This window comes from Myotis yumanensis, unplaced genomic scaffold (genome assembly GCF_028538775.1).
Source record: "Myotis yumanensis isolate MYYU_CA2020_CCGP unplaced genomic scaffold, mMyoYum1.0.hap1 SCAF_2, whole genome shotgun sequence".
In the NCBI taxonomy this organism is placed as follows: domain Eukaryota; kingdom Metazoa; phylum Chordata; class Mammalia; order Chiroptera; family Vespertilionidae; genus Myotis; species Myotis yumanensis.
The window spans coordinates 197125166-197151249 of record NW_027223753.1 but is presented as its reverse complement, the minus strand read 5'-3'; the positions used below and the strand labels follow the sequence as shown (position 1 = coordinate 197151249).

At 39.9% G+C, this 26084-nt stretch overlaps 1 protein-coding gene across 1 annotated transcript; it reads right to left on the bottom strand.

The window, feature by feature from the left end:
* Positions 1-21684: 21684 nt before the first annotated feature.
* STRIT1 (small transmembrane regulator of ion transport 1) lies at positions 21685-24916 on the bottom strand. The gene is made up of 3 exons (XM_070406942.1): positions 24802-24916; positions 21915-22010; positions 21685-21815 (listed from the first exon to the last, which is right to left on the bottom strand). The coding sequence occupies exons 1-2, from the start codon at positions 24812-24814 to the stop codon at positions 21919-21921; spliced, it is 105 nt and encodes a 34-aa protein (XP_070263043.1). The 5' UTR covers positions 24815-24916; the 3' UTR covers positions 21685-21815; positions 21915-21918.
* Positions 24917-26084: the final 1168 nt, after the last annotated feature.

The following is a 26084-nucleotide window of genomic DNA, read 5'->3' as shown; positions in this document are numbered from 1 at the left end:
AGTTTCCACCTCATTTGCATTCAAGCCTAGCTATCATACTCCTTAGAAGAAGCAAAAAAATAATTAGATGGCTCGCATCTCCTTCCCCTTCTCATTGTTTAAAAAATATACATGGGGAATCATTACTATTAAAATTCAGCTCAAAGTAGCTAAGACAAAAAAAAGAACTTGTTGGTTCCTAAGCCTGGAAAATCCAAGTTAAGTCTGATTTCAAGTGTAGCCGGGTAGAGGAGCTCCAACATCATCTCTGCCCTTTGTTTTTCATGTTCTTGGCTACAATCCTCAATCACCTGACTCCATTCCCTCCTGCTGCAGATGACCTTCCTCCATGTAACCAGCAAAATAATTGCCAGTGGTCTCCACATAATTTTCTTCAAAAGTAGCCACTCCCGGGAAAAGTATCTTCTCCCATCCTAATAACAACCTCAGGGAAGGCTTTAATTTTCCTTTTTAGGTCACATGTACTCCTTTGGCTGGATTGCTTTCCTAGAGGGATTGTGTTATATACAGAAAAATGACACCACCCACCCCCAAAGATGTTCAAGTCCTAATTTCTGTAACCTGTGAAATATGTTACTTTCCTAGCAAAAGGGACTTTGCAGAAGTAGTTAAATTAAGGAGCTTGAGATGAGGGAATTATCCTGGATTATCTAAACAGGCCCAGTGTAATCAGAAGGATTCTTATAAGAGGGATGCAGGAAGAGCCAGAGTCTGAGAGAATGTAATAGGGTGATAGAAGCCCACGTTGAATTGATGTGAAGATGGAAGGAGCCACAAGCCAAGGGGCACAGGTGGTCTGGAGAGGCCGGGAAAGCCAAGGAAACAGCTTCTTCCCTAGAGCCTCCAGATGGAACCATCCCTTCCAATATCGATCTTGGACTTTGGCCTCTAGAAGTGTGAAAGAATAAATGTTTGTTCTTATAAGCCACTAAGTTTGTAGTCATTTGTTACAGCAGCATAGGAAACTAGTGTAAGTTGGGTTTCCTGATTTGGCTTAGTTTAGTTTATCTGTCTGATCTGTGGTCAGGGAGGGGGTAAGAGTTTCCAAAGGGTGGCGAGAGTGGCAATGCATGATTGATGGCATTGCCAGGACCACATGCAATCAGGCAGAATTTTACCCAGAGGAACATTCTTTGGTTATAAGAGGAAATGAATAAAAGAAAGGCTTAATATATCCAAGAACAAATAGACAACAACAATAGCTACCACAATCTAGTACTACCCAAAAGTAAAAATTCTAAGTCAGGCAGAAGAAAAGAACAAAGGAGGAAAGGGCATGTAGGACTTAGAACTTGGCCTAGATATTTTAAAAAAATCCACAAGCAGTAATAGCCAATGTTTTCCTTCTCTAACATCCTGAAAGACAGCGAATTATGAAGGACAAAGCACATGCCTTAGAATCAGTAACACCTAAGCTCAAATACTCCATGAAGAGCTGACCCTCTAATCAAGGTTTGCCTCAGTGAAGTGAGCGAGCTGGTGCTTTATCAATTCTTCCACAAAGAACACCTATTTTCATGGACAAGGAAAACAAATGCACACACTGAGCCCCTGGGAGTCCCACAAGGGATCTTATGCATGTGAACATTTTCTTGGATATTATTTCTATTATTTAAAGTTCAGGTTACTACTTGCTTTAATACAAAACTAATATTTTGAAAGTTCTGTGAGTTAAATTATTTTCTCTTTCAAGGGTTGAATTTGGTGAATAGTTAGTTCCAAGTAGTGTAATGCTGCCTGAAGATGCAATGTCACCAACTCCATAACCTACCGACTGAGTGATCATGATACTTCATAGCCTAAGACACATTCCTCACACTCAAGTACCTGAAACAATGGAGCCAACTACCTCCCAGAAGTATCAGTTGTACTCTAGTCATTTGTTTTACAAATATTTATTGAAGATCTGTTATATTGCAGACACATAGGCAAGCAATCTAAATTTTTATATTAAAGTAAACACAAATGTATTATAGAGAAGAATGCAAAATTAGCATGGGTTTTTTGTTGTTGTTTTTTTGTTTTTGTTTTTGTTTTTATATTTTATTGATTTTTTACAGAGAGGAAGGGAGAGAGATAGAGGGTTAGAAATATCGATGAGAGAGAAACATCGATCAGCTGCCCCCTGCACATCTCCTACTGGGGATGTGCCCGCAACCCAGGTACATGCCCTTGACCGGAACCGAACCTGGGACCTTTCAGTCCGCAGGCCGACGTTCTATCCACCGAGCCAAACCGGTTTCAGCGTGCATGGGTTTTTAAGAAAAAAATAAAGAACTCTCAAAGAATATTCCACCCTTGCAATGGTCTCATGCTATATCCCCAGAACTTCTCAGCTGGTAGGAGTGCAGAGTTTTATAAACTCCCATGTAAGGCATTAATAAAAATGCGTGTATTGTAATGTTTTCCTGTACCACAGGTCAAAATGGGTAGCTCAGAGCCTAATCTGCAGACATTTCTTATTGGAATCACAGAGTGATTTGTTTTTACCCCTTGAACTAGTGGCTGATATTTAAAACTCAGGGGTCATTTACTAAGTTGAATTTCTGGCTTCTCCTGAAATAAACTGAAAGAGCTAGCAACTTTGGGCCACCTCCTCATATATCAACAATCAGCTGGCTAGACAAGACCCAGCAGCTGGCCACTTCCTGTCCACACCACCAACCAGACTCATGGGCTGCTTCTCTATCCATGGAACCTACCTGGGCCTGGGAAGCATTTGAACCTATATCCTGAGTTCCAGTTTGAGTCATTTGGGTCATTTTGCAGTATTTAACACTGACTGATCCACATTTCTAAACTTGTCTATAATTTTCAGGATACTAGTCTTAATAGTCAGATATAGAAATTGGGCCTTCTCTGCCCAAGCCCCAAATCTGAGAATCAGAGAGCTGGAAGGGACCCACTTTTCTGATCATGATCAGAGGACTCTGAGGGTTGCCACACAACCACAGGGATCAGAAAGAGCCCAAGACTCCAGACTTCCTCTTAGGAAACAAGCAGACTCAAAATGTGTGTCTTCGCCAAACACAGTCCCAAGGAAAGTGGGCAAAGAGGGGATTAATGGAGGCTAAATTTTAGTGCATGCACTCTCCTTATAGGATATAGACTCCTCAGTGTTGAGAAAGGGGGAGAGGGTTCCCAAAATGTCTTTGGATTCTGTCAAGCACAGAGGGGTGGCCTCCTCGCCAGGACAGGGATAGTCAGGTAACGGAGTCCAAGTTCCCACAGCTCCGCTCGCGCGCGCGTGTGTGTGTGTGTGTGTGTGTGTGTGTGTGTCACAGTACCCACCTCGGGGGCAGTGAAGGTTCACCATGAGTCATGCTTTTGTTTTCTGGCCTCGGTACCTTGTGGTCTGGCAAGAATCAAGGCCTGGGATTTTGCAACAGCTGTTCATGTCACTGGGAAGGTGTGCACTGGGGTTACTTTTCTCAGCTCATGAGCACAAGTTTTGCTGCCAAAAGGCCATGTTTCTCAGCTAGAAAAATAATCTATCTGAAACCTGTGTGAAGTCTTAAATGCCAGGGTCTAAATTCTTACTGAAGCCATATAGTCTTTTTTAATACAGGTTTCAAGTGTATTACTCAAGAAAACATCATCTGCATAGTGCACCGTGTGCCCATCACCCCAAGCAAAGTCTCTTTCCTTCCCCACTTATCCCCCCTTTGCCCACCTCCTCCCCTTGCTATCACCACGCTGTGTCTATGTCTATGTGTTTTATGTATATCTTTTTTGCTTAAATCCTTAAGTTGTTCGCAGTCTCTAGTTCCAATTTAAGGTACCTAACTTCTAAAGGGAACAGCTGTGACAACTTTTCAAATGCTACCATAATTCTGGAGAAGCTCATCAGCACATAGTGATGAGCATCCGCATATAGATAAAGGCTCATTCTATATCTTTAACTTATCACAAAATGACTTCCTTATTGTTTCAGGAAACAGCCATTTTGTCCTTCATTCAGAAGTTCAATACACAAACTTCTCTCTACCAGGCCACCATTACAGCCTCCTTCATATCACTTGTAGCCCTGGTCTTTCTTGACCTCATTTTTACCCCATCCTGTGGGGGAAGTCTCCCTAATCCTTGATCTAGCGTTTGCTTCTCCCTGGACCCTTTCCAGCCTCTCCGTGGAGAGAGGCACTGTGTCCTCAGGATTGTGGCCATGGGAGAAATGTTGATTATGTGATGACCACAGGCACTACCTGTTCCCTGCAAACAGCACACAGCAATGCCACAGGGACTGCTGGCTCCCCTCTTGCTGTGGGAACTTGTTTTAACGTGTTTGGGATAATAAAACCAGCTACTTTCGTTAACAGATGTAACATTAAATCTCACCAAGCACACTTAGCTAACAAGCCAAGGATCTGAACCATAATTGTCTTGGGAGACAGTTAAGGGTCTGAAAAGTCATAGTTGGGCTATCAATACCATTAATTGGGAACTCATTAAAGCTCTCTGATCTCAATGCTCTCAAAATAAGATACTTATTTTGAAGGCAGTCATATTAACAAGGAAAGATTTTAAAGCCAACGGCATTTATGTGTATTGGAAGGGAAGAGAGTGGAATTTTTTATTTAGGTTATTATCTTTTTAAAAATCTGCCTCATGTGTCCAGATCCAAAGGTAGTATTAACAGAAAATTCTAGATAACATTTATTGCTGCAAGCATGTGTGATTGTCACTTTCATATGCAATGATATACTTTTAATAGTGATTCTTTGTCATCAATTCTGGGCCTCTTACCACAAAGTATTGACTCCTATACTAATAATTATTCTACTATAATTATTTTTTTCTCTCTGCTTATGTAGAATTCTTAAGGCTTTTGGTCTTGAGTCTTGTATAAGATGCAAATAATGCTGAGAGGAAGCATACCTTTTGTTATTACTAGTGGATATAACTGGAAAAAAATTAAACCTTAAGACAGATTGATTGTCACAGGTAGCCCTACTTCTAAGGCCTCTTGGAACCTATCCACCTACCCACCTTACTCCATTCTGGTCAACTTGTAAACTAAGAAGAAAGCACAAGGTAGCTCTTCTGTGCACAGATCAAGGGAGAGATATTGAGAAGAGTAAACAAGGAAACTACAAGTGGCTGAGAAATACCTAGAGACAAAGAATAATGGATTGGTTCCAAGAAATACCACACCACTCAGATCAGGCCACAAGTTATCTGTTTCCAGGACACCCTTAGGGGTCATTACTCCCAGGAAGGGAATCGTGCGTTCAATCCTCTGAGAAGCCAAGCATGCCTTCCTGATGAAACAGAATGCCAGCGTGCCAGCAGATAAGGATATTGTTCTGGAACAGAGGGGAACATACATAGGCTATTCTGAGAATACTTAAAAGTCATGATTACCCCACACACTGATCCAGACAAGTTAACTAGTGTGTGGGGAATGCAGAAGAGAAGCATTTTATTGACACAATTTTCCTTTTTCTTTAATTGCAACTGGTAATTCTCTTCTAATTACCATGAGTTGACCCAAGAAAGTGCAGAAGAAAAAAATATTTGCATTTGATTATATGCATTGTTGTTTTTCCTTCGGATAGGGGATGGGTGGGAGTGAATATTGAAAAGAAGGAAGCAGAAGCCATAAAGTAGGCCATACCCTGGGCTGAAGGAGACAGGATGTCTGGGGCAATATCACAGTCATCTGTGAAGCATCCCTGCTCCTTGGTCTACCACAAACTGGTACTCTGCAAATCACAAAGATATACATGTTTTTTCCAAAAGAAGAGAGTCAAAACCATTGTGTTATTCACCCTATTTTTCTTAAAAATGTTGTTTCACGTTTTAAAGAACACAATATTATGAAGAATCTTTTTCCAACTCTTTTTCTATTCTTTCTTCTTTTTAAAAGTGAAGGTTTCTTTGTGGGAGATTCTTCGAATTTTTATTGTTGAGGCAATTTCTATAAATAAGCGAAAACATTGCTTTGTGCATAATTTTCTTCTGCACTAAAACAGCTCACTCATTTTGGTTGTTATTGGTAAGAAAATATCCACCTGTTTGATCTTGAATTGTTATTTCCATGAACTGTAAAAAATAGTGACTCAAAGATACTTATGTCCCAGGAAGTTGTTAAGTAAAAGAGAAAAATGTACAAAAAGAATGCCATCTTGTGACTGCACCATTAGAATGACAATAAAACAAACATTTATTACCCGAGAAAGTAATGCTATGGTGTCCAAACAGGGGACCTCACATGGCAATATGAGTGTCTGAGATATTGGTGCACACTGAGAGGACCACAGTCTATGCCACACGATGCAGATGCCATCTTGTCCTTGGGACCCAAAGAGGATGACATTGCTCAGTGTGTTCCCTAGAACCAGGTATACCTGGGAAGGCAAATTATTTGGAGAGACCTACCAAAGGCTCTAGTTCCCTTTGGGCAATGCCACTGGGTGTGATGTTGACTGGTCTAAGGAGTGACACTGATTTCAAGATGACTGAGGAAGGTCCAAGGGACCTTGGGTGTTTGAATTCAGAAGAAAGCTGCTTTCTCGTGGTAGCCTAAAACAAATTTGATTTTTTGACACAGATGTACCCCAAATCCTGGAAATAATAACTTTGAAAATGCCAGTTAAAGTATATGAATTGTTTTTTAGCCAAGTAGTGAAAGACATAAGTTCAGTAAACATTTGTTATTTTAAAATGCTGATTAACAGCCAAAATGAGGTTTAGGTAAGGTCATGGTTTGTAGATCCAGTACTTATCATGAAGAAAAGCTGATGATATTTAGCATACATTTTGTGGTGGATGTCTAGATGGTTAATGATATCCTCCCACAAAACAAAGACTTTCTCCAGATGATACTTAAAAAAATATATAGGGCCTTAGCCAGTTTGGCTCAGTGACTAGAGTGTCGGCGAGCAGACTGAAGGGTCCTGGGTTCGATTAAGGGTATGTACCTGGTCGGGGCACATGCAAGAGGCAACCAATCGATGTGAATCTCTATGTCTCTCTCCCTCCCTTCCACTCTCTCTAAAAACCAATGGAAAAATATCCTCAGGTGAGGATTAACAACAACAAGAAAAATATATACATACACACATTTAGCCATATATGTACATATATGTATACACATATATCCTTTTCCAAGAGATTCAAATGTACATTATCATATAAAAATTCCAAGTAATCTTTCAGTAAAGGAATCTGCTCAACTTTACTAAGCACAGCATTTCCCAAACTTATTCGATTATGAAGCCCTTTTTGCCATGCAACCATTATTAACATCCCATAAAACCAAATCATGAAAATGCTGCCTCAGAACCTCACTTGAATCCATAATTACTCTATTTGGTCTACTGGTTCATTTTTTCCAACCTAGTTGTTTCAAGCTAGAAATATAGTCAACATATAAAAATAGATTCCTAAATAAAACCCCACACAGTTTCACTCAACTCAACCAGCTCACTGAAGTATCAGTGAAATCCCAAGGTTACATGTACACAGATCTGCTGCATAACACAGAACCGATGGCACCTTTGTGGGTTTTTTTTTTTACATTTGCAAACTAATACAGCATTGTCCCACCTTTTCAAAGGCAGATAGTCATAGCATTACCCATATACCAACTTACATTTGAAGAGAATTGTCTTTAGCATTTATTTATAGACATATTTGGCATAAAACAGAAAGTAAGTATTCCACACAACAAAGCAATGCCTGTGAGACTTTAATGTATCATTAAAAGTACCTTTAGCTTGAGCCAGGAATCCTTACCTCTAAATTAAACAAGAAAAGATTCGGCTTCGCTTAGAGAGTTGTATCAAAGCCTTGTTCTATCTTAAAACCTACTCATCAGTGTCTGTGGCATTGTCATCTCATCTTTGTGAAAAGGGAGTATTATGCTGGTAGATGGTATAAAATTCTTGCATTTTTAAGTGTTTGTAAAATCTGGCTCAAGAAAAACGCAAACCTGGAGAGGCAGCATTCACTCCTGCAGACAATGGGAGCACCCTCTGCTAGGTGGACTGACCTTACCCATTTCATCCCTCATGGCTGAATAATTTCTAGTAGAGTCAGGGATGTGCCAACCAATATTAAGGAATCATCTGAGTTCCCTTGAGATTAATATATTTCACACACACACACACACACACACACACACACCCCAAACTCACAAATACCTAGCAGGTATTTGACATCCTCTTGGGCTTAAAATGGGCCCAGCAACCACTTTCTGACTTGATAATTTTAGGAGCCTTCAATGCCAGTCGAGACAAGATTCTGCCCAAGCTTCATCTGTTAGCAATCTGTATTCACGTTAATTCCCCACAATCCAATCCTCTTGAGATAGCTGCTAATTAAATAGAAAAGTACCTAGATAAACTCATGTGATTATCATAATCTAATACTGCTAAATTGAACCCATGGGATAATTTAAATGGAAATTACATCTCCAGTCACTAGACTGATGTTATGACTCATTTTGTAATCAGCAATTCTTTTGACTTTGTTGATCTCCACCCCTAAACGGATGTCTTTAGACTGAGGTGGAAAGGATTGTTGGTTGGAATCTGGTCCTTAATACGGCTTTTGCGTATGTTTCCATACCTATAATTGGCACTGTGAGAATTGGAGGGTAATAAGATTGTTAATAGGGACTAATATCTCTACAATTCCATATGGAATGTTCTGAGTTTCAAAGAATTTATGTAACTTGAAGCAATTGTCTTTGAAGAGTGGTTTCTCCCTAGCTATCTGCCTCATAGAACAGCTAAATCAACCCTGATTGCTTTATAACTCTGGTAAATTGGGGACTGGCTGCCTTGTATTTTAGTTCTTCTAAGACTGCTTGCAATCCAAAAACTTGGAAGAAACAGCAAGACTAGGTGTGCTAATGAGGCCAGGTGAGAGCCAAGTTCTACAATAAATCATGCTTTTGGTGCTAATGGACTAGGGCCTACCAGCCGTGGGCAATCTACGGCCCTTGGGCGGATCCGGCCTATTTGAAATGAATAAAACTAAAAAAAAAAAAAAAAGACCGTACCCTTTTATGTAATGATGCTTACTTTGAATTTATATTAGTTCACACAAACACTCCATCCATGCTTTTGTTCCGGCCCTCCGGTCCAGTTTAAGAACCCATTATGGCCCTCGAGTCAAAAAGTTTGCCCACCCCTGGCTAGTCACTAGGCTAAACCTTTCCAATGCTTACGACTTCAAGTTGTATGAATTCAGCCTCTGCAAGAGATGCCACACCAGCCAGGTCTTAGGTGCAAGAGCCATCTGCTAGTGGGCATCCAAACAGTAACCCCGGAAGAAGATGCTTCAGAGAACACGGTCTCATGCCCATTACTTCTGAGAAAGGCCCCATCCTGTGCTACTAGAGAAAGGGTGCTTAGGTGCTAGTTCTGAGGACTGTAACTGACCCACATACCATTTTTTTAAAATTAACGGACAGCATTTTATTTTATTTATTTTTTAAATCTTTATTGTTAAAAGTGTTACCTATATCCCCCTTTTTCCCCCCATTCACTCCTCTGGCCAACCCTCCCCACCCACCCACCCAGGCCTTCACCACCCTATTGTCTGTGTCCATGGATTATGCATATATGCATACAAGTTCTTTGGTTGATCTCTTCCCACCCACCCACCCACCCAACTATCCACCCTGCCTTCCCTCTGAGATTCAACAGTTTGTTAAAGGAAAACATTTTAAATACAGATATTTCACATGTAAAAATTGGAAATTTTCTGAATCTCCTGAAAAATTGGAAGATCTGATCATATTAGTCTTAAATTCTCAAGAGCCAAAATGTTGTTCTGGCTGAGTAGCAGCTTCCTGCTTCAGATGGGGCATTTGTTTCCAAATCATCAGTTTGCCCCTGACAAGTTTTACTCTCCCCCTCACCTGGGCTCTGTAGGCATTTGAGTTTATAACCCATGCTTCAGTTGGAAGGGAGAACAGAGGAAGAAAGACATGTTTCAGAAATGAGTGATTCAGATTTAGGCTCTATAATTGACCACTTTCTTAGATAAACTTCCAGAATTTTATCTACTTCACTAGAGGCCCAGTGCACGAATTTGTGCACCAGTGGGGTCCCTTAGCTTGGCCTGTGGGATCGGGCCAAAACCAGCTCTCCAACATCCCCCGAGGGGTCCTGGATTGCAAGAGGGTGCAGGGCAGGCTGAGGGACGCCACTGGTGCACAATCAGGGCCGGGGAGGGATGTGGGAGGCTGGCCAGCCAGATCGGGACAGCAGGAGGGCTCCAGGGCATGTCCAGCCCACCTTGCTCAGTCCCGATTGGCCAGACCCCAGCAGCAAGCTAAACTACTGGTTGGAGCATCTGCCCCTTGGTGGTCAGTGCATGTCATAGCAAGCAGTTGAGTGGCCTCAGCATGTCATTAGCATATTATGCTTTGATTGGTTGAACAGCCAACTGGACGACCAGACACTTAACATATTAGGCTTTTATTATATAGGATGTTTGAAAGTCCCAGGATATTGACAATTTCACCATAGCCTAAGCATATGAGTTTTAAAACATATAGATGGCCTTATTTTAAGGAAAACAAAAAAAGACAGCCTATATCTAAAGATTATTTCATTTAATAGTATAGTTTCCAGAGCCCAATAAAACAAATATATTGATTAGTTTAAAAATGTCTACTTTTCAAGTTTTGAGGTGAAGGGGAGGGGAAAATATAAGCTAACCAGAAAGCCAAATCTTCTCTGGAAAGGGGGGGAAAAACCTGGACCTGTCATTTCTTTTTCTAAACCTTCATCAGATGAAAGGAAATCAGTAACACTTGCTTTACTTATAACTCTTTATCCAAAAACCCTAGAGTCCTGTATAGTGGTGATCTTAGATCTAAAAAGTGTATCTTAAGCTGGTTTCTGTGCCTCTCCATGCTTTGATTTCTTTTCAAGTGGCAGCTGTCTTGGATTTGCTCGTGCATATATTTCTTAACCTAATGCTAAATGAAATCAGATGAGGAAATAAAGGCAAGTCATCGCAGAAAGATCTCAAAGCCTGCATAAGTCTTTCAACCTTGTTAGAGACCCCATTTTGATTTTCTAATGTCTAACTCAAAGAATTTTACTGAACTATATATTTTTATTTTCATATATATACATATATATATATGCAATTCCAATAGCAATCAGAATTAAAGTCACTATTTATGAATCCTTTTCTTGAGAATAGACTTTAAATAGATTTTTAAAGTCTTATTGACTACAGTGTAAATTAAAGGTTGTAGACAGACGTGTTCTGTTTTAGCAGACAAGATTCTTTTAATATGAATCTTAATGGATTTGAGCAGGAAGGAGAGAATTCTCCATTGTTCATGTCATTGTTACTATCCTCTATTTTCTTCATTGGTTTTGTATCTCTCACCTATGCTACCTTGTTATCCCCAAAAGCATGTGAGTTTGTGACCCCTGGATTATCAATGAATGTACCAACATACTGTTCCCCACAAGTAAATTAGAGCCAGACTCAGAAAGAGAAAAAAAACTGTTCTGTAATCTTTACTTTAAAAAGAAATTCATGGGTTTTAAGAAACAGACTGTGTCAGGTTGTTTATTGATATATGCCCGAGCTGCAAATATATTTTAGGAGAAAGTTGGAGAGATGGCTCGGAGACAGTGGCTCTCAGATGTGAGCACATGTGCATCAGAATCACCCAGAGGACTTGTTAAAACACAGATTGCTGCCCCCCACCCCCAAGGTTTCTGATTGAATAGCCCTGGAGTCCAAGTATTCGCAGTTCTAACGGGTGTCCAGGGGATGCTGATGTAACTTGTCTAGGGCCCAAATTTTGAGAACTACTGGAGTAAGAAATACCCAGAGACTTGAAATAGTTGTAAAAGAAACTGTCAATTTTATTTTTCATCCCCCCTCTCCCCTCCCCCCGCACACACACACACAGACTTTATTTTCTTTACCAAATGATTAAAATTCCTGTAGACAGAACTTCATGGAGCAATAATGATAATGAATTACTGTGAAGGAATAAGTAATATTTGGAGGGATGTAGAGAGATGGGTTAGAAAGGTGGTTTGGGGTCGTAGGCTTTGTAAATACAGAGTACACTGATTTGAGAGAAACCAATTTCTAACTAGACAACACCAAGCGATGATGTGGGTTTTAGACACTTACTTGCAAAGATGATTCATACTACGGAGGCCTTTGGTCTGGTTATAAAAAAAAATTTATCAATTTTCTAAGAAAACAAAAAACCTTTGTTATGATCTTTTGTCAAATGATGGATGAGTTAGACATGAGAAAAAGCACTGTGCATTGCATAGTTTTGACATAAATCATGCAACAGGATTGACGATCACTGAGCCTTTGTTTTCATTGTTCTGCAAGTCCTTCTCCTATAGGCAATCACCAACGCATGCACCATCTCTCCCAAGGAATTCCTACAGGTTTCCAGAACCAGATATTGAGCCAGACTTTTCCTTTAGACCAAGATGATTAATTAGAAGTTCATTAGTGCTTTCACTACCTGGAATATAGTCTTCTCCTAAATAAATTCCAGTTGATAACGGTTAAGCAAATTTGTTTCAGGCAATGAGTTTTGAATGCTCTCAGTAGCTAAATTTTTTACTGTGACACCAAAGAAAACTCAGGTACGGTTTTGTACATGTGACACCCAGCTCCGCTCACACTTGACCCTGAGTCTGCTTTCCTCCAGATAATGCATCACAACGCCTTGCTTTCTACTTCAACTCTACTTCTATTACCTGCCATGTTTACACAACACATGACTTTTTTTCTCCAAAGTCTTCCTTGTCACTATCTGCAGCTATACTTGTAAAGTTACAAAGATTAATGAGTAGTCACTGTTGCTGCCATTGCTTTCAAACCTCTTTGGATTTCTGGATGTGAGTTGCCACTGAAATGCCCACTGATTTTTCTCTTTTCTCTAAAGTGAATTTATGCAGATCTGGATTATTTTTAAAAAGTCTTCTAAAGGATTATTTTTGTGAGTATTTTTGCATTATTTCTAAATCCCAGGACTGTGAGCAGTCTCTAAACTTGAAAAAATGTTAAATCATCACTTTCTAGAGTCATGTACTATACAAACCCAAGTCAGACCTTCAGAGGACATGCCATCAGAGTTGGTAGGAACACAAATACATCATCCTCTGCCTTAGAAGATGAAGAAGTATAAGGATGAGGATGAGGAGGAGGAGGAGGAGGAGGAGGAGGAGGAGGAGGAGGTAGTGGAGGAGGACGAAGACTAATGAGCACCTCACCCAGGCAGAGCTGTTCAGAGTGCAATGGGATATAAAAATGTAAGCAATATAGATCCGGGCAACAGCATAAATGAGATCTAAATCATTTACTGTAGGAGTACCGCACTCTCTCCCTTTTCATCAGGCTTAAAAATACACACCATGAGAATGCATTTGTTATCTCAGAGAGACTATACAACATAACACAGTAATCTCCAGGCTCAAAAGGAGACTGCCTGGGTTCAAGTTCATCTACTCATCATGTATCTATTGGACATTTTCCTGTCATGTCTAGTGAATCCTATATACAAAGAATTTTTAATCTAGGGGAATATGCAAAGGGAAAAAGGTCTCACTTAGGAAGAACAAAGAAGTGTGTGTGTGTGTGTGTGTGTGTGTGTGTGTGTGTGTGTTTGGAGGTCTAAGTGGTCAGAGATGGTAATATCTAAAAACAGTGTGTTCTAAAGTAATGCTCTTCAAACTATTGATCAATCCTCTGATTTTAAAATGAGTTTGGTGGACTGAGACTAGAATTTTGTTTTAAAGAGATTAACCAATAAATTTATATGCATATATGCATAATCCATGGACAGACAATAGTATGGAGGAGGCCTGGGGAGGGGAGGGGAGCTGGGTGGAGGAGATCAATTCAGGGAGGGAGGGCGGAATCTATAATACTTTCAACAATAAAGATAAGTTTTAAAAATAAAGAAAGAAATTACCACTGACCCCACTTATTTGTATCAAAGGACTTGGACCATGCAGATATGTTGCTCCAGTGGCAGTGGGATCCAAACAGTTCTCAGCATGTTTGGCGTCCTGAGGGGGTAAATGAGCTAGAGCCTGCTTTCAGAAACCTGAGGAACCTCCAGGGAGAACTCATCCTTGTCAAGGAAGAAGCAGGTTTCAGGAACTTGACTCAATCATTGTGAATTCAGTGTGACAGGAGATGGTTCAGTCTGTCTGGCCTTGCCCTGAGCATCCATATGGGTGCTAAAGAAAGAAAGGGAGGCTGAGCACAAAAATTGAAAAAGCTATTTAATTAAGCTCTGAGTACATTGCATCCTAGGCAGCACCGCTTTAAAACTCCACAAAGAGCAACTTGACCACAGACCACCTCACAGGCCCAGTGAGGGTTGTGATGGCAGAGATGGGGAGAAATGCAGAACCATCCACAGTGCCTGGGATCCTGCAGAGGAGAAGTGGTAACTACAAGGAGCAGACATATTTGTAAGTCCATGTGGACCCTCTTGGGTTTCTGTCAGGAGGGAGACAATAGCCGGAGAAATCTGAATTACTGATCTAAAAGTGATACCATTACTCCACACAGGCTACTGAGAGCAGAAAAGAAGTGTTGGTTGCATATACCATGAGAGAGAATCTATATATAGAAAAGTCTAAGCAACTGGCCGACCGGACAACTGGCCAGTCGGTCAGTTGCTATGACACACACTGACCACCAGGGAGTAGATGCTCAATGCAGGAGTGGAAACCACAGGCATGGAAACATGGAACAGACTGATGAATCTCAGAGGGAAGGGGGAGGGGGAAGGGCGGGAAGAGATTAACCAAAGATCTTATAGGTATACTAGAGGTCTGGTGCATGGGTCCCTCGGCCTGGCCTGCGCCCTCTCGCAATCCAGGACCCCTCGGGGGATGCTGGACTGCCGGTTTAGGCCCGATCCCCAAAGGCCAGGCTGAGGGACCCCACAGTTTCACAAATCCATGCACCAGGCCTCTAGTATTAAATAACAAGAGAAGAGAGAAAGCAAAGGGGAAAACAAAATTGGATGAATCTGACCACACACTTGAAGAGTCAGCAGCACTTTGACTCCAAAGCAATCTAGCCATCCATGGTCAGGCTGGAGGGCAAGCTTCTGCCTTCAGCAATATAAATGAGGAATATGCCCGAGGCCTGCAGCATCCTGATGAAATTACCATGCTTATTAGACTAAGGGATTGCTTTTCCCAAATTAAAATGCATCCTGTCCTGAGTGTACCTTCACATGATAGTGATGAGAGAAAATATATAAGGCACCAGTTTAGTGATTTTAAGCATATCTATATGCAAACCACTAAAAAGCCTATTTCCTCTTCACTTATGGGCCAATTTTACAGAGCAGGTGACCTATAACAACTCAAAAACGGCTTCCCCATGATCCTGTTTCATTCAGCATCAACATTCCAATCAGTATCCTATTTCCTTTAATATTCATAGGCATAGGCTTCAAAACAGACCTTTGTCAGCAATATAATTTGAGTCATTTGGAATTGTAAATGTATAAGGGCATGTATGCCCAGCCCAAGAAAATGACTGAAAGTGGACTTAAATCCAGGATAATGACCAAAGTCTGAAACCCTGGAATATTCCTGACCTCCCAAAACAGCCTCAGCTCTGTGCCCACTCATGATTGGTTCAGGTAATTTATAAGACATTGCAAACTCATCTCCCTTTTGCAAGGGAGTCACTTTAGAAAGAGAGTGGAATGAAAGTGAAACATTCAAGCATCTCATTCTCTAAGAAATTACCAGCTCACAATATTATTCTTCTGCTTGTAGTGTTCTTTGCTTTCCTCTAAAGAAATCTTAAGCTCATGTATATTTATGTTTTAAGTGAAACTTATCTGCTTGTCCAAAAAAGAAAGGAAAAGGGAGAAGGGGGGGTGGGGGAGGTCCTGAGAAATAGCAATAAGCAAAAATGAGGGTTTTGAGTACTTAGAAATGGGAAATAATTTTCTCAAAAAATAAAAGAGGATGCAAAAGTCATGTTATTATAAGATCTATGGCTGGTTCTCACTTGAAAACATTACTTCTGTTTGTGCTCAGGGATGTCTTCTCTAGGATCCTCTCCTCTAGGGAATTGTTTTTCTCAGCTCCCCCAGGCTTGGTACTTCATGAGGAGTTGCCTTAGTTCTTTCAAATTTCATTTGGATTTTATCTCGTTTCCAAGGCACAGAGAATAGTAAAAAGCTTTCTTCAAGAGGTTTTTGTATTTTATGCCCTAATACAGAGTACAGAGAAAATAATATTTCTCAGTTCTGACACAAGTATATGTCTTGGGTGGGGGAGGGGTGGGTGTTACGATGACGTGCTGAGCATTACACGATGAAAAAACAATTTAGAAAGCACTTAGCCCATAATCTACTCAAATAATTATATCTGTACTCTGAGAGAATGTCAGCTGAAGATTTTGTAAATTTAAAAACAAATTAAGATTCTATTTCTCAGAAAATTTGTATGCAATTACCTGCCTGAACCTATTGTTCACAGGTTACTAATCACTTCTTTGAGAATTCCAGTCCAGCTTGAATTGCTCCAATGATACCTTTAAAGTTCAAAGTTAGAACATTAACATTGCGTATTCAAGAATATGGTAAGGGGACCAAAAAAGAAAAAAAAGAACATAGGAAGGGTAAATAATTAATCACCTATTTGATATATATTTCTTGTTGCCTATTTTGGACTATATTCTACCAGTCAAAAAAATGAGAAATGGATTCACCCATAAGTAGCTTCAAACTTAATGGGGAAACTAAAACTCTACATAGATTAAAACTAGTGGCCAAATATTATTATGAATCATTATATCTTGTATAATTAGAAATATACTGTATTCCTATATAATAAAAGAGAAACATGTAAATTGACCACCCCCTCTGCTACACTCACCAGCCAATCAGGCGTGAGTATGCAAATTAACTTGACAAAGTAGGCAAGTTAATTTGCATACACAGGCACCAAGCGGCCTGGGTCCCGGGAACATCCTCAAGACCCAGGCTGCTCCTAGCCTGTAGGCCCGCCCATAGGCCCTGAGCGGCCGGGGTCCCAGAATGTCCATGGCCACTCGGGGTCTATGGGTGCAGGCGCCAAACGGATGTTCCCGCTCTGTGGCCACTTGCATGTGCACAAGCACCAAGCGGCGGCCTGGGTCCACGCCCCCCAGCCTGGTGCCCACAATGCACAGGGCTGGCTCCCGGCCTCGGGGGCGTGGCCCCTGGCGGCAGGGTCACACCCCTAGCCCAGTGGACACAACACAGGGCGTCATCTGTGCATGAGCTGCAGAGGAAACATCTTTTCTTTTCTTTTTTTTAAAAAAATATATTTTATTGATTTTTTTACAGAGAAGAGGAGAGAGAGATAGACAGTCAGAAACATCGATGAGAGAGAAACATCTATCATCTGCCTCCTGCACACTCCCCACTGAGGATGTGCCCCCAACCAAGGTACATGCCCTTAACAGGAATCAAACCTGGGACCCTTCAGTCTGCAGGCCAATGCTCTATCCACAGAGCCAAACCAGTTCAAGCTTAAACACCTTTTCTGACTGCTCATTGGCTAAGCTCCCTGTATGCCGCCACTAGCAGTGTTCTTGGTAACTTGGGTTATAAGAATCCAAGAAGGTGATTTAAGGTTTTTCCACCATACTCCTGGAGGAAAAAACGAAGGTCCGCTGCTGGAGGGGCTAATAAATGTCATATCCTGCCCTAGCCAGTTTGGCTCAGTGGATAGAGCCGAACCGCAGGGTCCGGGTTCGATTATGGTCAAGGGCATGTACCTAGGTTGCAGGCTCCTCCCTGGCCGGGGCCCAGGTCAGAGCTCATGCAGGAGGCAACCAATCAAAGTATCCCTCTCACATTGATGTTTCTCTCTATCTCTTCCTCTCTCTTCCACACTCTCTAAAAAAAATGGAAACATATCCTCAGGTGAGGATTAAAAAAAATAATAAATAAATAAATAAATGTCATATCCTATGAAAGACACAACTTGAAAATGCCTAAAGAAAGTTGTCATTTTTTCATGGTGAAGGGACTGGAGTCCGTGTTGATGAAAACACCTTGGCAGCTGCGGTGGCTGGCAGTGGCGGCGGCAGCGGGGTGATGGGGCTGGCACCTTCCCCTGATCAGCCCGGTTGCCTCCTGCAGAGGGAGGCCAGACTGTGGCTTAGGTATGTCCTAAGCCGTTGGTAGGACATCCCCTGAGGGCTCCCAGTCTGTGAGAGGGGGCAGGCTGGGCTAGGGAACCGGCCACCCCAGTGCACAAATTTCGTGCACCAGGCCCCTAGTATTATATAACATAATAAAGTGCTAATTTCTTGTTGCAGCAATAAATAGAAAAGTGGTTGGCTGGGACCCACCAATATAAGCTGTCATAGATCAGTGTCTATATGTATCAGGGAGTAATACACACACACACACACACACACACACATTATAATTATGTTTTCCAAACTTTTGTGATAATAGAAATCCCCCAGAGGACTGATTTTTTTTAATAGGCGTCCTCCAGACCTATTGAAATGAACTCTCCAGAGAAAGAGCTTGAGGATCTGTATTTACAACAAATGACTCAGGTGATTCAGATCAAGTAGGTTTAGAAAACATTACAGTCCTCACCACAATCTCATGAAAATATTATTACTTGTCTTTTATAATTGAGAAAATTAAGGTTAGAGAGATTAATTAACGACTCATAGGGCTCCCAAGTCAGGATAAAGCAATCTGACTTCCCCAACTTTTATTCCTTTCCCTGCACAAAGCTTCCTTTGTTCTCTGAGAAAATGATCAGGTTGGCTGTGGAAACATGGAATTAAAATACTTATTATAAAAAAATTCATTCCTATTGCTGCTTAAAAACAATGTTACAGTCTGTTTTAAAGTTCTGGCGAAGAGAATATTGAGTCCTTGAAATAAGAAAGTCTTTGTCAGAGGTAAAATGTAAAGATTTATGGGGAACACTGAGGCATTTTTTGTTCCAGGGAAACGTTGAGCATACATTTGAACCAAAGGACCAGTGCATGTGGAGAAAAATACTCCAGACTAAAGAAAGGAAGTTGTTCTGACAAACATAAGACGTAGGTTGCCACATTCTCTCTTTCTAACTCTTCCTGTATTACTTGTAATTCACAACTCGGAGCCATAGGGAGAAAAAACAAACTTCTTAAAAAAAATTTTAAAGTCTGGCCGCTGTGTTTCAGTGGTTGAACGTTGACCTATGAACCAAAAAGTCACTGGTTCGAGTCCCAGTTAGGGCATGTGCCCGGGTTTCAGGCTGGATCCCCAGTAGGGGGTGTGCAGGAGGCAGCCAATCAATGATTCTCATCATTGATGTTTCTATTTCTCTCTCCCTCTCCCTTCCTCTCTGAAATCAATAAAAACATATATTAAAAAATATGTACAAGAGTAGAGGAAAGAGTATAATAAATTCTTGTGGAGTTATCTCTTAATTTAAACAAATATCAGCACTTTGCCTGTCTTATTTCCCATCTCCTTTATTTTTTGTTTTGTTTGTTTTCTATGGGAATACTTTAAAGCAATTCCTAGACATCATATAATTTCATCAGTAAATATTTCTGTATGTATCTCTAACAGATAAGAGCCTTTTCTTTTCCATTGCCAATTGCAAACGATATAATGCACAAAATTAATAACAATTTTCTAACATCTCTATTACAGAAATACAACAGTGGTTTCTGTAGTTGGTCCATATATCACATTTATTTGCTGTGTGGTGCTCAGCACAGCCTGGGGTGAACCTGAGGGGGCTGGTGAAGGATTAAAGAAGACAGACAAGAGAATAAAGCTGGTGCTAGGTGGGACACTGCTCTCAGATGGAGAGACAGTGCCACAGCCTGTAAGCAGTCTTTATTTTGTAGCCAGATTCCATGAGGCAAAGTAAGGGCGTGGTCAAGATGTTTAGAATGTTCTCGTGGGTTTCGAATCTACTCAATTACATGCAACTGAACTCTATCAAGCTTTGTTTTGGCAGCACTTGCTGCACCTCCCACAGCCTATATCACTTAGCCACCTGGGACCACAGGTTTGGACCATAGGTCAAGCTTACAACTATAGCCTTTGGTTATAATTGTGCTGGGAGGGCTTTGCCCTCCAAGCTGGGACTTACACGTGGCTTTGCCACGAGAGGACTGTACTCTCTCATTAGTCTGAGGCTTGAACCTGTCCAAACACTGTAGCAGTTCTCAACAATTTGCTATCCTTTTAAATCTCTTTTATTCTATAACTAGAGGCCCGGTGCACGAAATTCATGCACTGGAGGAGGGGGCAGGGTGTCCCTCAGCCCAGCCTGCACCCTCTCCAATCTGGGACCCCTCGGGGGACATCCGACTGCCAGTTTAGGCCTGATCCCTATGGGAAATTCTGGGTCCCTCCAGTGGACACTGGTATTTAGAGACCACAATAAAGGTGTGAGGGTGCTCATCCCTTTTAGGCTTTTTCAGAGGGTGGAGCTAAATAAGATTACCAGGTGTTTGCTTGACTTCTTGTTGCTGATGACATAAATTTGAAACTAACAATACCAATATTAGTACTAACAAAAAGACTTTTGAGTGTGGATAAGATTCCTATCCCAAGAAAGATGTACAGTCAGAAATACTGTGTTTTAAAGTCACTTGAAAGAATATTTTCTTTTTGTAGTTGTGCCACCAACTTGATATACTATTATGTGTATTTGTTTCAGTTTGATTTAAATTGGGGGGATGACCTTTTTTTTCTTTCTGTCTTTTTCTTTTCAGTTTATAAGATTTGAATAATAAAAACTATAAAATAAGGTACAGTCAGAAATGGCCTACAATGTGGTGCCTCTGTTTCAATATTTTAATATAAGTATGTGTGCATATTGGGATAGCCTCCTCTTTTCTGACACAAAAGGTAGCACACACTGTTCTGTACCTGTTTTTTGTTTTTTTTTTCACTTAACATGTTGACCTGGAGATGACATCACATCAGTTGATAGAGACTTTCTTTATTCCTTTTCACAGCTGTGTTAAGTACTACATTTTGTAAATAGAGCACAGTTTTCTCAGTCAGTCCCCTATTAATGGACATTTGGCTTATTTCTAGATTTTTGCTATAACAAATTATGCCATAGTGAATAGAATTGTATATATGCTGTTTTGTATTCTTACCAGCATATCTATGGAAATTGCAATATTTTTAGAAGAGGAATAGTTTGGGCAAAAGGTAAATACATATGTAATTTTAGTAGATACTGATACCAAACAACCCTTAAAATGTTGTACTATTTTTGAATTCCTAAAGACAATATATGAGATTGCTTCTTTCTGCACAGCCTGACCAACACATATATTGTCTTTATTTTCCCCCACCTGATAGGTGAGCAATGGGTCTTCAGTGCAGTTTTAATTACAGTTCTTTTGTTATGAGCAAGAGGTTAAGGACGAAGTTTACATTTACATTCTGTTTTCCGTAAACTATTCCTTCTTGTCTCTAGCTCATTTTTTTCTATTTTTTTTTGGGGGGGGGGCGGGGGGCAAAAATATTTCAATTGTAGTTTAAGCTACCAAACGTTTTCCTATTGCTTATGCATTTAGTCATAAGTAAGAGTGTTTTTCCTACTCCCAGGTTATAGAAAACTTCATCCATACTTTCTTACAGTTCTTATTTGTACCCAAGATTTTAAACACGTTCCCAAAGAGACATTTATGTACATTAAAATATCAGTTTACAAATCCAAGTTTATGAAGTAGTGTCAAACATTGCAGTTGTCTACATGAGACATATTTAATAATCTGTCATGTTCACACTTGTCTTCATTCTTCTAAATGGCATCAGTCTGAAGTCGTCTTGCCTGCATGGTAAAATGATTTGTTAGTAAAGCAGAAAAGAGTATTTCCAGACTAATGTATGCCCTTTATGAATGAACATATTCAATCATTGAAAACTTTACCTTTCTAAAAGAAGGTAATGTAAACCATTACAATGCAGCCCACAATCCAGGCAATCAAGAGAAGAATAGGGACCAGAATGCGTGATGATGTAGATTCTGTTTAAAAATAAACAAAACAGAACAGATTTGGTAGGTCATTGGGGCATTTTATCTCCTGAAACAAGAGAATAAGAGGGATCTGGTGATAACAAAGGAGTAAATACACTCTCTAGTCATACCCATACATGACTATCAGTGTTTTTTCTACAAAAGGTACATGGGACTCAGCTGGGAATTTGGAATAGAAGGCCTGTGTTCACATCATAGGTCTTCCTTTTACAGTTATGTGACCTTGGGCCACTCTGAGCTTGAACTTCCCTATTTGTAAAATATGGATAATGAAACATGTGATATCTATCCCCTGAAGTTGTTTCGAGGATCAGATGAATTTGAATACACGCAAAGGCTTTGTAAACTCTACCCACTGTGTATGTGTAGTGAAGACAGCACACATTCATGTATGTGTGCAATAACACAAAGAGCAGCTGTTTACATACAAACAATTGACAATGACTCTGACGTAATTCCTACTAAACTAAATAATAATCACAACATAGGGAAAGGTATTGAAATTGTTCTTGGCCTTGATGGCTAACTTTACTCTAAAATATCATAGGGGGGAAAGCACTGTATTTTATATGATCATTCTTTTTTTAATCTTCACCCAGGATATTTTTCCATTGATTTTTATAGAGAGTGGAAGAGAGAGGGAAAGACAGAGAAACACTGATGTGAGAAAAACACATCATTTGGTTGCCTCCTGCATGAGTCCCTACAAGGGCCTGGGCTGGGGAGATGTCTGCAACCGAGTTACATGCCCTTGATCAGAATCGAAACCGGGACCTTCGGTCCTCAGGCCAACACTCTATCCACTGAGCCAAACCAGCTAGAGATATATGATCATTCTTGACTAGAGAAGAGAAATTCAGGACTTTTTTAAAAAAATTGTTCAATATAGCAACCAACACTGGACCAACACACACATAAAAGACATGAGTATAATGACTCCTCCTGTGTCTGCTGTTTGTACCCTGACCAATAAAAAACAACTTTTAAAATATATTTTTAAAATAATATTCACTGCATCTCAATCTTATTCTTTCAAACACACACATATCACACAATAGAATTAAAAAACGCACAGAAAGATATCATGTAAAATTAATGTTTTGGGTTAAGGACTCATATATTCTTAATTGAAAAGCACAATTAGATCGTATGCCATCGGCTAACAAAGAGGATGCATAATCTTAGCAATTGCATTTCTTCACTTTATAATTTTCATTACTTTAAAGTGTGGAGTTTTAAAAATACTATTAAAATACAATCATCTGGAAACTTCTAAAGACACGTCTAAAATTAAAAGATATTCTCATTAAAGCAAACTTTCGGAAGTTAAAATAAATATTAATCATTTAAATCTATGTTTCCAGAAATGTTGGAGTCTTTCTTAATTCTCAAAAATTAATTAGGTTTTCCTTGCTTCTCCACCTTCCTGTGACCTTGAACAAAGCATTAACCACTGAATGAAAAACCCTTCTCTTTATCTGCCATGTGGTATTGCTTTAAGGATAAAGTGAACATTAAGACATACCCTTTACTCTTATTTGAATGAAAGCCTTTTATGAATTAAGATGCCATTACAGTGGAAGTACATAATAGTACTTTTTTTGAGCTGTTCATATACGTGATTTAGTATTTCTCCCAATTTCAAAGAACTTAAAAGTGAATATTAATATTTTAATTGAGAATTATAACTGTTTTATATAGGGATATTTTAATATAATTCTAAAATGTACATATTATAAAGCCTTAATTATTTATAATTCCTTGTAAACCAATACAATTGATTGTGCCTTTTGACATTCAAACTATAACTGCATTTTTGTTCTTTAACACTAATATGTTAAGTTTTACCAAAAATCTGTCCCATTGCTCTGAAGTAGGAGTACAGGAACTCAACATAGCACAAATCAGCACAAAACCTTTTTTAAAATATGAAGACCAACTTCAAAATGCTTCTTTCTCTGTCCAGGCCTGAGCATGCCCAAGCAGTTACATCTGGAAGAATTCTTAAGGTCACAGTGCCCTGGAACAAGACTGTCCAAGTTCAAAACATGATGCCATCACTCTCTACGTGCATGGTTGCAGGCAAGTTACAAAATTTTGCTGTCTCTGCTTCCTTATCTGTAAAATTGGAATGATGATAATACTGCATATTTCATGAAACTGTCAGGACTAAAAGTAAGAATTCCTGTAGGCATTTAGAAACTATTTCTTGGACACAGCATATTCAATATCAGCCTTAATCATCTTTCTTAAATATAAAAAATATTTAAAAACCAGGAAAAAAATTTCAGATGCACAGCATATGAGAGATGACTAAGCCCATTTTATTTATTTTAATTTTAGAGTTAGAAAACAGGCTCAGAGAGATTGAGGTACTTCCTCAAACTCGCAGGCCATTCGTAGCAGCTCTGACACAGAATTCAAATGCCCTTAATTCTGGTCCAGCATGCCACAATACCGCAATCTAATCCCTCAAATCTAGTACCACCCTGGAGAATAGCTGACTTCTAACTCATCTTTCAAAACAAGTGTGAACAAATTCAGCTTTTAAATTTGTTTAATCCTTTCAGAATTGTCCACGAATATATAGACATGGTCCATACGCTGCACATCGAATGCACGCTTTTTGGCCACACTAACATACATGGTTAATGCTCTTTTAGCAGATATACCACATTCATCAGAATAACCGAGTAACACCAGATACCGGGAAGCAAAATAAGCCAGGGAGCCTGGGTCTTTTTTTTTTTGCCAAGACAGCCTGACGCTGAAATCTTACCTTTTTCAGCCATTCTTCCTGTCGTTGGGTGGGCTGATCAGCGCCAGGCTTACTTGTTACTGTTTTCCAGGGTCACTTTGAACTTTAAATAGAGAGATTATCTGAAGAGGGCAGCAGCTGCCCCTCTCCTGGCTGCCAATTGTGTGCAAGCAGAGCTCCTCTGGCAACTCTTAGCCTGTTGTGATGGAGGAAACAAGGGGCTGCATGGCCTAAAGAATGAAACAGGCTGAGTTATCCTAACCCAGAGATAGGCAGATTTCTAATTCACCCAATGCCTCCAGCCCACGTGAAGAAAACGCTCAGTGAAGGAATGCACAGAAGAAAAGTGGCATTGCAATTAGAGAAATGCTGCCCAAGAGGGAGGGTGATATATGGAAAAGAAAGGACTTTGAAGCTGGACAGACGTGACCTCAAATTCTAGCTCTGCTATGTCTGTAAGAAAGGTTGAATTGCTTAACACGGGAATCAGCTTCTTTAATTTTAAAATCAGGAGAGCAATACCTACCCATGAAAAAAAGTGTCATAAAAATGAAATGAAAAAGCTCTGGGAAATACAGACAGTTCTTTATTACATTATAGGATGCAAAAGATAAAACACATTAAATGCTGCCCCTTCCTATGAACCATTCTAAAAAGAGAAATTTTAATATAAAGGTACTAGAAGCAAAAACAATAAAAAGATGTTGTATTGCCAAGAATTATCAGAGAGCAGTCATAAGCTTGTTTTTATTAGCCAAAAAATAGGACATTTCATTTTTAAAAGTCCAACATGGTTTATGTAACATGACCTAGACTATGCTTGAGATTCTCATTGGAATAACTTTAATTTTTAGGTTTGGATAGAAAAGTTTTGCCAAATGACCCTGTGACCAACAAATAGCACCAATACTTCCCAAAACTCCAATATGAGATTGAGAGTGTCCTCCTTTAGAAGGTAAGACTTGCGTGATCAAAGCCACCTCCACAGAGTCCAAGAAGGACAGTTCCCTGCAAATGACCATGCCCCATCAAAATCCGCCAATGGGTCTCCATCTCCTAGAGAGTCAAAATCTGAACTCCTTGTTAGGGCACCTAAAAAGCCTCATCTCTACTTCCCCATTTGCAATGATGCTTCAGCCCCTGTGAGTTTCTTGCTGTTATATGAATTCAGGGTATGCTCCCATAGACATAGGTAAGAACACTTGATTTTCTACCTCAAGTCATATAGATTAGAGTATACAGCCAATAATCTGGTAATTTGATTATGTGGCATTTAAGCCAAGTTTATTACATGTCATTTAAGC